The sequence below is a fragment of the Helicoverpa zea genome, chromosome 8 (assembly GCF_022581195.2).
Source record: "Helicoverpa zea isolate HzStark_Cry1AcR chromosome 8, ilHelZeax1.1, whole genome shotgun sequence".
In the NCBI taxonomy this organism is placed as follows: domain Eukaryota; kingdom Metazoa; phylum Arthropoda; class Insecta; order Lepidoptera; family Noctuidae; genus Helicoverpa; species Helicoverpa zea.
In genome coordinates this window covers 6009003-6021150 of record NC_061459.1, presented here as the reverse complement: position 1 = coordinate 6021150, position 12148 = coordinate 6009003, and the positions used below count along the sequence as shown (strand labels likewise).

At 35.5% G+C, this 12148-nt stretch overlaps 3 protein-coding genes across 5 annotated transcripts; 2 read left to right on the top strand and 1 right to left on the bottom strand.

The window, feature by feature from the left end:
* Window positions 1–824: 824 nt before the first annotated feature.
* On the top strand, window positions 825–3763 carry LOC124632377 (UDP-N-acetylglucosamine transporter). 3 transcript variants are annotated; one of them, XM_047167197.1, is made up of 7 exons: window positions 825–1024; window positions 1110–1171; window positions 1409–1598; window positions 1677–1787; window positions 1897–2111; window positions 2248–2520; window positions 2838–3763. In XM_047167197.1, exons 3-7 carry the CDS (start codon window positions 1415–1417, stop codon window positions 3198–3200), a joined length of 1146 nt encoding a protein of 381 aa, XP_047023153.1. In that variant the 5' UTR covers window positions 825–1024; window positions 1110–1171; window positions 1409–1414; the 3' UTR covers window positions 3201–3763. The 3 variants fall into 3 exon arrangements, with proteins under 3 accessions (XP_047023153.1, XP_047023152.1, XP_047023154.1); XM_047167196.1 differs by lacking the exon at window positions 1110–1171; XM_047167198.1 differs by lacking the exon at window positions 1110–1171 and having other exon boundaries at window positions 825–1034.
* On the bottom strand, window positions 3709–5512 carry LOC124632378 (39S ribosomal protein L22, mitochondrial). The gene is made up of 3 exons (XM_047167200.1): window positions 5218–5512; window positions 4194–4407; window positions 3709–3980 (listed from the first exon to the last, which is right to left on the bottom strand). The coding sequence occupies exons 1-3, from the start codon at window positions 5392–5394 to the stop codon at window positions 3760–3762; spliced, it is 612 nt and encodes a 203-aa protein (XP_047023156.1). The 5' UTR covers window positions 5395–5512; the 3' UTR covers window positions 3709–3759.
* A 2097-nt stretch (window positions 5513–7609) lies between these two features.
* Window positions 7610–8696, top strand: LOC124632724 (RNA polymerase II subunit A C-terminal domain phosphatase SSU72). Its single transcript, XM_047167677.1, has one exon. It carries the CDS (start codon window positions 7929–7931, stop codon window positions 8505–8507), a length of 579 nt encoding a protein of 192 aa, XP_047023633.1. The 5' UTR covers window positions 7610–7928; the 3' UTR covers window positions 8508–8696.
* The last annotated feature ends 3452 nt before the right edge of the window (window positions 8697–12148 follow it).

The window sequence follows — 12148 nt, the reverse complement described above, 5'->3', positions numbered from 1 at the left end:
GTAGCGAATACCGCTTAGGTCTGAATAGGCCTTAATACCGTCAACGTCGAGACTGGGCTGCACAATGCGTAAAGCCCCCAGTACACATTGGCCCAAGCGTGGCCAATACACGCCATTACCAATGTGAACACGGGGTATTGGTGCACGTTTGTCAATGTTGGCGTGCATTCGGCGAGTTGTCGGTTTTTTGGGCACAGATCAAAGGAATCGTGGCCCAGCGTGGCCTGTGGTGTTTACACATTCAGCCAATGTTTAGTTCGTCACCGGCCGCTGAGGATAGTACACTTTTGTATTGCGTGTAAAAATAAATATAGTAGTAAATATAGTACTGTATATAGTATACAAATAAATAGCCGCAGCCTTAGTTACTTCGACGTCCATCGCAAGTGGTTTGTCAGGCAGCAATGAGCCATGCCAATGTGTAAACACCATTTGGTCGTAGCCTACATTTGTGCATTGGAAAGCTTGGCCCAACACAGGCCAATGCGTACTGGGGGCTTAACGTAATATTGCGCAATTTTATTGACATCTAGGGAGCGCCTAAACAAAACATTCAATAGAGGTGGGTGACATTAAGAGCAAATTCTTAACACGTTTAAAATCGAGTACGAGAATATGCCTGCACTGCTAGAGGTAGAGATGCGAGTGCGGCTTCATGAAAACATTTTGGAATGGACAAGACCAGCGTTATAATACTTTAAACTTTAAACAGATATTCGTGAGTCATGGTTTAAGGCGGCCCTTGACATTACAAATTGTAAACGATGCACGTCGCGTCGGGTGTCAATAATGTGTTTCTGGCTTTACACTCTGTCTGTGGCCGAACGTCAACAGTTCATTGGCTTTGCTTGCCGTGCCGACGTCAACAATAAAATTTTATTGTGATTGTGAACCTAACTTAGACAAGATATATAATTATATTTTAATCGAATTTTTCAATGAAATAGCGCAACTCCAAAGCGATTTCAAATGAATTAGTATCTTCAGTGGATTTTTTAATGTTTATGTGGCCCTACGGGAACTGGTAATATTAGGTTTACATTTCTTTATAATTTATTAACATGTTAACAATTTAAACCTAGTGGATTAACATAATTTTATTTACCCAGGTATCTTCAACTTACAAACTTAATATAACAATTTAGTCTATTAACAAAATGTTAACGTTGTTGTAAGTACTTTCACTTATGTGTTTAATTCTGTAGTTTAATAATAAGTAATAATTAATCAGTGAATATTATCGTTGCAATCTGTTATCGAAATACTTTTAACTTGTGATCAGTTTGTATCCTTAATTAGAATTTAAAAGCAATGTAATTAGATATCTTAACTAAAATCAATTTTGTGTTGAGATTATCATATTACTTATCTTTAGTTGTGTTTTACTAAAAAAATTCCTTTTCATAAGCTTCCTATGAAGTCTACTGACTCGATTGGAGAACCTTCAGTAAACACAGATCTTGTTGGAGAAGTTGTTGAGCCGGACATCGCACAAGAGCTGGCAGTTGTTGACACACAACTAAATATTGAAGAAGATATGGACGGTGACTCAAAAAAAGCACAATCCTATGCACACAACAGAAGAGTGAATAATTATGGTAAAATTATTTTTTAAGAAACCGTTGTCAAACATTGCTAAATTGGCTCCAGAAATAATTAAGTAATGCTATTTTCAGGCTATATAAAATATGTAAGCTTGGTGATATTGACATTGCAAAATGCAGCATTAGGTCTAAGTATGCGATATGCTCGCACAAGAGATGTGGAAATGTTCTCATCTGCAGCAGGTAAAGTATTATGTATTATATGATTATACACACTATAATTTGTTTATCATTCGAGTTTAAATTCACGCTTATCAGCAACATGGCTAATCAATTATGTATTTCTTTTCAGCCGTTTTAATGGCAGAAGTATTTAAATTAATCATATGTGTGTGCCTTGTTATGCAAGAGTCTGGTGGTGTTGAAAAGGGTGCACACTCAATGTACAGTGTAGTAATATTAAATGTCAGAGACACATTACGAGTCTGTGTGCCATCATTTTTATATATTGTACAAAATAATTTGCTTTATGTATCAGCATCTAACTTAGATGCAGCCACTTACCAGGTAAAACATTTTGACTTTGACTTTGAAAGCACTTATTGACTGGATTTTATATTCTAGAGAATGAAACTGACCTGTTATAAAGAACATAATAATGAAGCCTAACTATAATTCTAAAACCTAAATATGTTATTTTCAGGTCACATATCAACTAAAGATACTGACAACAGCATTTTTTGCTGTTCTTGTATTGAAAAGACAGCTCAAGAAGTGGCAGTGGTTTGCATTAGCAATTTTAGCAGCTGGAGTAGCTCTTGTACAGCTGTCCTCTACTGAAAAAACAAATGTTGCTAAACCACATTTACCAGAGCAGTCCAAAATATTAGGATTTAGTGCAGCATTGGCAGCTTGCTTTATATCTGGTTTTGCAGGAATATACTTTGAAAAAGTACTTAAAGAATCTGACATTTCTGTAAGTTAAATTCTCTCTTCAAAATGTAATGCTGTTCCTAAATTAAAAAATTGTTTCCTTTTTAAGGCAAATTTGCATTATGTATTGTAAAAACTAACTAATAATAATGGGGCTACAAAGTAGCTTACTTAGCCTAACACTAATTCAATGAGTATTCTAGCCTGTTATTTACTTCTATTTAATTCATGTTCACTAACAGTTTCAATTTACATGTTATTTAACATAAGAATGAGCTCAGGGCCAACATGTTTATATGTTATGAAAGAACAAAAGATGTGTTTGTAATGACTTCAATTCATTTTGTTTACTTGTTTCAGGTGTGGATGAGAAATGTACAGTTGAGTTTACTGTCTTTACCATTTGGAACCATTACTTATCTTGTAAATGAAGGAACTCAAAATAATTTGCTTAAAGGCTTTGATGGTTTTGTTTGGTATCTAGTCATATTACAAGCAGCAGGAGGCCTTATAGTTGCTGTAGTTGTCAAATATGCAGATAATATACTAAAAGGTTTTGCAACATCTGTTGCAATCATCATTTCCTGCATAGCATCAATTTACATATTTGATTTCAACCTCACTGTACAGTTTGCTGTTGGCACACTGTTTGTTATCGTCTCAATTTTCCTATATGGTTATGTACCCAAGAAACCTGAGCCAAGGACGTCTCTAAATGTATGATCATTTCTGTGCTTTATTTAAATTAAGTCCTTTTTATTTAAAGTATTTTATCAGTGCTTGTTTATAATAAGCTTGCCTATTTTCATAAGACTTACAAATAGATATTCATTAAGAATGATCAGGGTAATATAAAGTGTACCCTAGCAAGTATAAATTATTAATTTTGATAGGAACTGCTAAAAACAATGAATTTATTCGAGTATTAGTCAAGGATTTTTTAAACATCCCTAAACAGGAAATGTTCAAAAATGCTATGATAAGCAGTGGCTGAGTTTGTAGCTGATATTTTCACAATGGATACTTAACATTTTAACAATACAAATTATTTTATAATTATAAATAATAATCAATTCATAATCAATTTGTGAAATAATAAACCTATTTTTGGTACATAACTATAATAAGTTAATTATGATTGTTTTGCTAATTAAGTTTTATAAAATGTCTAATGGCATTTAAAATATTTTCGTAATGGTAAGTAAGAATTAAATATGAATCAAAAGCAGAATCTATGCTATCTTATATTTATAAGTAAATATGTTAATAAATTATTTTCAACTTAATATGAATTTATAATCTTTCTCTTCCTCATTTGTTCCAGCCAATTAGCAAGTTGTTGTTGAGGAGTTAGTGGACTCCGTTTGTAATAGTCTGCAGGTGGCTTTCCTTCCTCCAATCTTACAAAATAATGACTGAATTGGTATCTCACTTCTCCCATACGTCCCCTTGCATGTCTTCTTATTCCTTTAATCACCATTCCTTGACCAGAAAATGATTCAGCTGAAAAAGGACAATGCATTGTTATAACATAGGTGAACTTGGTTATTTAATTGCTAAAGTATTTTAACTATAACTACCTATATTTATTTATATGCAGAGGTGTAAATAAAGCTAATTCAAAAACATAAAATATGGGTGTATTTGGGAAATGGTAGCAAACTGACTTTAATCAATACTTGGAGAGTTGTTGAGGCTTTTGAGTTATTTACTTACCAATCCACAAATTGCTCCTAAATTCTACATTATGCTCTTTTACAGCTAAATCTTGAGCTTCAAGTATGGCTTCCTTGACAAATATTGCTCCTTTTTTATTAACAAAGCTGAGTTGTTTTACAGCCTCATCTACTGTCATTCCTCTGACAAAACTAGCAATATACCACAGCTTCTCAGGACTATACTTTATATTGGTCTTCTGATGACATACAAACTAAAAATAAACACTTAGTAAATCATTGTGTACTAATTATTGTTACTTCTTTAATTTTTATTTTAGTTGGTATATTGGTTAATATTACGATATAATATTGTCACACCTTTTATACACTGTTGGTTAAGACTCCAAATTAAGCTAGTGATGCTAGTTGTTGGTGCTATGGGTGCTAGCATAAACTGATCATCTACTACTTATTAGACAAGCATACATATTTAAATATAAATGGCAGTTATGGCAGTATACTTTACAATATTCATATGCAACAAAATTTTTGGCAATTTATATGTTCTTATTATTTCAGGAACAAGATAAAAGTAATGCAGCGAAATATTGAGAAGATTTGACATCAAGATCGAATAATAATAACTATTATCCATGTGCACTCCACCATTTCTTTCACACTATCTCAAAAGGGCTTCGGCGTGTTGGCTTTAGCCCCACGTTCACCTTAGAGAAATCTGGGACTTTGTAGTCCCATGGTGGTAGATTTATTATCAATAAGTATAACCCATTATATTATTAAGACATTATTTTGTACTGCTTTTTTGTATGCTTTCATTGGAACCGAATTCTAAATAATATAATAATCATAAATATTTTATTACATTTAGAGATATGTATATTGTTTCAGGGCGTGCATGTATTAAGAGTTCTCATAAATCCTGCCTTTTAACAACAATATCTCATACATTAGCCTGTTACTTATTTTTTATTAAGCATGAGTTTTTAAAAGAATATCTACACTAGAGAGATAAAGCTTATACATTTTAATCCGTCCATCACCTAGTAAACTGGTGTACTCACCGCTGGCCTTGGCTCTTCATCAGATGATTGTGGAGGATAGATTTTCTTGTTATACTCGAGAAATCTTCGCGGTACATCTGATTTTGACCATGCCAGGACTGACGAGCTGTTGTGTATATTCCTAGTCAGATTTGCTTTCGAGCTACTGAGACATAGATTCTTAAATAATTTATGCATTTTCCCAGTTAATATAGAAGTAGTTGAAACAAATTTGTAATTAGTTAAACACTATTCTGTAACATAACATAACCTATATAATAAAACAATTCTCATAGATTATCCGAGGTTTAGTTTTTTATTTTATTCAACCACAGATAAAGTATGCACAGATTACTGTAAGCTAGAGAGTAAAGCGCATACTAGACAGTCATAACGGTTAACGACGGGTTTTTTTTGTTTTTTTTTTTTCTTAGCTACTAGCGGACATGGGGCGCTGACATCCGTTAGTTACCGGCACGGATATTGAGCTCTCGGCGGAAGAGTGGGGATCGCTTTGCGCACTGTACACATAAGGCAATAAACCAATAAATCGCTTCTGCGCAGGTGAAGGTCATGGCTCGATATCCGTGCCGATAACTATATCAACATTAACGTTGCGCTCGTTGACTCGCCTCGCATCCGTACGCACGTGGGGACAGAACCCCGATTGAGGACGACCAGGCCTGCTTCCAGCGCCCAGTCCTCCACCATCCTACCCCGTGCATCTGTGCGTCGGGAACCCCAGGCCAAGTTCTTGTCGTTGAAGTCCCCTAACACTAGCACAGGGAGTGAATAATTTCCGACGACGACGGACAACTCCAAGAGGGAGTTGTGGAACTCGGCGAGAGTTCGGCTCGGAGAGAAGTACACCCCCACGACGACTATCTCCCCGAACCGTGCTGCGACGCAACCCCTTCCACTCTTCACCCCTTCGAGGGAAGGAGTACCAGCGGCGGCCGACGATATGATGGTCACTGAGCCGTTAAGGTCCTTAATCCAGTCATCCCTGGGAAGGACAAAGTACGGCTCAGCGACCACGGCGATGTTGATCGACCACTGCGCCATGCTTTGGAGCAACAGGGCCGCGATTCTCCTAATTTTACTTAAGCGTCATACGATTCACGTTCGACTCGATTCGACTGAGATCCGATCCCGACTCGATTACTATTGAAGGGTATGTGGCATTCCGCTATTTTTCATTGAAATAAACGTTTTTATCCTTTACGAATCAAGACAAAATGATTCATTATTGAATGACAATTCAAACTATAGTCTGTTTTTTAATCTCGTAGACTAAACTGACATTACGAGTGTTGTCAGTTTATTGCCAATTCTTAAATAGTGATGTGGCACGACCGAAACTTAGCGTTAATAAAATCAAGTATCGTTTTTTTACAATAAGTCATCCTGAAATAATGGACTTATCCTTGATGATTACGCATGGCTTTGCGTGGTCAGATATACCTGGCAGTTTGTAGCACGTCGTACAGCCGTGTGTACGTGCGTGAATTTTAAATATAAAACTTTGAATGAATATTAAATTCGTCTATTATAGATAAAAAGTTACAACACTGCAGCAAAGAGCTAGCAACATTATTTGTAAGTTTGACATTTTGCAAGTGTCAATTTAGTCTACGAGATTAAAAAACAGACTATACACAGTAAATTATCAACTACAGAATAGTGTTCATTAATTATTCTATTAGGGAATAAAACTAGTCAATGGAATAAAAGGAGAAAATTAGATTAGATTACGTTTTTTTAGCTTTGGCATTTAAGAAAGGCCTAGTTACGTAGTCAAAGAAATTATATTAAACGTAGTAGGTACAACACCATGGAACGAGTTCTTGGAAACAATATATTTTATTCTAAAAAGAAAAACTCCGATTCTCTGTTAAATACCATAGACTATCCTCTCATAAATGTGCCGTGTGTGCTGACCTTAAGCCCCCAGTACACATTGGCCTGTGTTGGGCCAAGCTTTGCAATGCACAAATGTAGGCCTCGATCAAATGGTGTTTACACATTGGCGCATGGCTCATTCCTGCCTGGCAAACCACTTGCGATGGACGTCGAAGTAATTAAGGCTTGGGCTATTTATTTGTACACTATTATATATATTTATATTATACTACACTACTATATATATTTATATTATACTACACTACTATATTTACTACTATATTTATTTTTACAAGCAACACAAAAGTGTACTTTATCCTCAGCGGTCGGTGACGAACTAAACATTGGCCGAATGTGTAAACACCCCTCGCCAAGCTGGGCCACGATTCCTTTGATGTGTGCCCAAAAAACCGACAACTCGCCGAATGCGCGCCAACCTTGACAAATGTCCGCCAACCTGCACCAATACCCCGTGTACACATTGGTGATGGCGTGTATTGGCCGCACTTGGGCCAACGTGTACTGGGGCCTTTACAAAAAAATTGGCTGTTGGTGACATGACATCTGTGGTATGTCGATGTCGACTGTTCCGTATTTTTGTTGTTGAAGATCCAGAGGATTTTTTTAAAGAAACTTCTCTGCTTTTTGTAAAATTGCGTATGGCGTAAATTCTACAAGAGAATTTATTGTGGGTGACGTAAACTAAAGACAGTACAGTGAAAAATGCGAATAGTCTCCTGTACAATTCGTTCGAATATATAGCTGAAGGCTGATGAATATGTTTTCTTTAATTTTGTCAATCTTTAGTTGAAAAATATTGTTAAAACACAATGTGCGATATTTACATCGCGGTTGTATGTTCCTCGAACATGAACCGTAGTATGGAAGCTCATGCATTTCTTGCGAAGAAAGGCTTTAAAGTTAAGTCTTATGGCACAGGAGAAAAGGTTAAGTTACCAGGTGCATCTGCTGATCGACCGAATTGTTATGAATTTGGAGTCCCATATGACGATATATATAACGATTTAATGGAAAAGGATAAAGTTTACTACACACAAAATGGTATTCTGCACATGTTAGATAGGAACAGAAGAATTAAACCCTGTCCAGAGAAGTTCCAGATATCAACTGAGCGGTTTGATGTTATAATAACTTGTGAGGAAAGAGTATACGATCAAGTCATAGAATGGTTTGGTTCAAAAAGATCAGTTTATAATCAACCAGTCCATGTTGTGAATATGGATATTCAAGATAACCATGAAGAAGCTACCATTGGTGCATTTTTAATAAGTGACATGGTCACAAAGATGGCTCAAAGTGACGATTTAGATAATGATATTGATGAACTTTTGCATGAGTTTGAAGGAAAATGTCACCGGCCAATTCTTAATTGTATAATGTTTTATTAACATACCAGCCAAATTTATTTAAAGAATATGCTTCCAATTTAAAAATGATTGACAATGCTGTGAATATAATGAATACTATCACTGTATTCATAAGCAGATTAATATTTTCAAAAATGTTGATGTATACTCACAATGCCTTCTCATTTTGTAAGCATTTTTACGAGAAGTTTATATTTCGATTTAGAAAATCCAGGGGCCCGATTCTCCTAATTTTACTTAAGCAACATTCGATTGACGTTCGACTCGATTCGACTGAGATCCGATCCCGACTCGATTACGATTGAAGCGTATGTGGCATTCCGCTATTTTTTCTTTGAACTAAACGTTTTTATCCTTTTCTGTCATTCAATAATGAATCATTTTGTCTGCAAATGATTTACGATTGCAAAATGATTGTACAGCAAACTACCGTATAGACCAAAATTACCAAAATAGCAGACCAATCGCACACCAATCAAATGTCAATCGAATACGATTGGTCTTTTATGGGAACAAATATAATGACCACCATAAAATGCTTTGATACCCTAAGTTTTGCAACCAGAAATATCTACTGAACACCAGAAAAATAAAGTCTAAAAATGTAATAGTACCAGCTATTTTAGTCACGACTTCACTTTAAATTGTATTCGACCACCAAATTTAGTAAATGATCACCAACTCTTGACGACCAAATTAATGTATTATTTTTGCCTAAATAAGTCACTGTGATTGCCATAAAATGTAGGCTTATTACCAAATAAAGTATTATGATGCCATATTAAGTTATGTGTCCGGCTTGCAATGCATGCGTGAGTGTCAGTATGACGAGTGACAGGGGAAAATGGAAGAAAATGACATATTGCGCCGACGCCAAGTAAAATTGGGAACAGGGCAGGAGAAAGAAGAAGAAGAATGTGTTTCTCAATACACTCTTATCGCACTGTTTAGAGGCATGCAATAGACAATTTTCCACGCTAGTGCAGGAAAAGGGTCCCCATAATGTTATTACATTTATTTTATCAGGCCGAACTTATTTTTTTGGAGTCAGTTTACTTAAACAGGATAGCAAGATGTAAAAACTTTTTTGATGATCATTTACTACTTTTGGTGATCATTTACTACTTTTGGGATAACAATGATTTTTTTGGACTCATTTTGCTTAAATAGGATAGCAGAATTTAAAAACTTCGGTTATAATCTTACTTTAAAATGGTGGTTTAATTTTGGTGATCATTTACTATTTTTGGCTTACGCATGATTTATTTTGGAGTAATTTCACTTAAATAGGATAGCAAAGTGTTAAAACTTTGGTGATAGTTTTACATTAAAATGCGAGTTTCATTTTGGTGATCATTTACTATTTTTGTCTGCTGTTTGTTACTATATCTGGTGATCAGTTAAACATAAGCCGTCTTTTATTAGTAGCAGAATGCCCGATATGGTTAAAACTGCTATTGCGATCATATTGCGACTCGATTTCTATTCGATTTTGACATTATTAACTTAGGAGAATCGGGCCCCTGATCTTTTAATGAATAAGAACTCAATATGTAAAGCAAAGGTAACATTGTTTTTGAACAAGTTATCTGCTAATATACCAATAAAGTGACCAGTTCATTAATTTAAAAAACAGTTTGATCTGTTGTAAGCTAAAAAGCAAATCCACATGAGTTAATTTTTATTGTCTTTTATACTACATACACAAGTTTGTTCGAGCAGCAATTCTTGTTGTAAATATTTATACACTTACCATAGTGAACTGAATAAAATTTTAAGTTCCATGTATGAAGACTAAAAATGTCCATAATATTCATTAATGAATTTATCTGTAAATGTGTGTTTTGATTCTTATAAAAGGATAAAAAGGTTTTTTATATTTATTTTATTCATTTTTTCCGAATTTCTATCCCAAATGTTCTTCAATAGATTTTTAACCTTATCACAATAGTGGAAGGTTAATGTTTGATTGGAAGTCGGGTAGGTTGACCTGGGGCCCGATTCTCCTAATTTTATTTAAGCAACATACGATTTACGTTCGACTGCGATCCAATCCCGACTCGATTACGATTGAAACGTATGTGGCATTCCACTGTTTTTTCTTTGAATTAAAGGTTTTATCCTTTTCTGTCATTCATAACTATTGCAATATGATTATAGAGCAAACTACCGTATAGACCAAAATCACCAAAATAGCAGACCAATCGAATGTCGTTGGAATCCGATTGGTTTTGTAGTGGGACCTACACTAATTGTTGACGCATCTATATGTCCCGTATATCGCACTACCAACGCACGCTACTAAATATTGTGACCGTACCAAATCGTATGTAACCTATCTGGAGTCAGAAAATAAAAGTGTATTAATTAGTATTCGATTTATTTACTTATCTCTGGACACGACACCCCACCATCTAAAGTCTTATATTAGTAGCAGAATGTCCGATATGGTTAAAACTGCTATTGCGATCATATTGCGATTCGATTTCTATTCGATTTTGACATTATTAACTTAGGAGAATCGGGCCCCTGCCGGCGTCTATACTATTTGCTGATTTTCGTAAATCTGCTTTTGGCTGTCTAACTAAACAACGGCCCGCTGGTAGGATTATCAGATGGAAAAATCGAAAAACCGATTTCCGTATCTGAGATTGATTCTTCACATAATGAGTGAAGATAGACCTACCTGTTCAAGGGTGACATTACATTACAGAACTAATTATGCATCGACTTACCTACATACAAATACCTAAATACAAATTATTATAAGGATTGGTCTTTTTGCCAAAGGAATACCTACCTATAAAATATCACTGCTGAACGACTCCCCCAGTTGCAGCCAATCCAACCACCTTAGGCATCCCGTATCTAAAAAACCGGTTATTAAATATAAGTTTTTAATTGAAAATTCAAAAAACCGGTCAAAATTCTGAAGAAGGGCCGACGTGAGTCCCAAAATCCTGATATGATAACCCTACGAGCCCACTTTGTGGAACCCGTGGGCCGCGAATGTTATTTTTACACAGGTACACAGTTTCCTACAGCCGTTTGATAGATCGCCAATGCATAGATAACCATATGCGATATGAGTCCAAAAACGAGAGGACGCGATTTTGAAAAATGATTTTAATGTTCTATGATCAAAATCAAGAAACACTACAAAAAACAAATACGTAGCACAGTAGGTAACAAGTACGCAGGTATCTCTTGATGCGAGTTTGCCTGGGTAGGTAGGTACCTGCCCATACAAAAGTTAGTTTGCATATATTTTTAGATATTGTGCTTGGTGAGTCGATTAACCATTGACATTGATCACAATCTAGTTTCGTTTCGTACCTACCTACATGTTCAGGCGATTCAGCGGTGCGGTGGACTCGGGACAATGCAGAAATTTTATTTTGTGACTATATCTGATCTACCCTAGGTTGATATGGATTTTAAGCCCGCTCTACACTTAGGCCTCGGCCTCGAATTTTGCGGGCAGCGGGGCGGCAGCGGCGGCGGCGCACAGTGGTCCGGTCATTTTCAAAAAGGTGGACATAGGATCGAAAATGCATATTTAACTAAACTAAAAATTGTTTCGTATAGGAAATTTAACACTGATTAATACTTATTACTACAACTTTTCAAAAAAAACTGCTCCTTCATGTAAAAAAAAAATA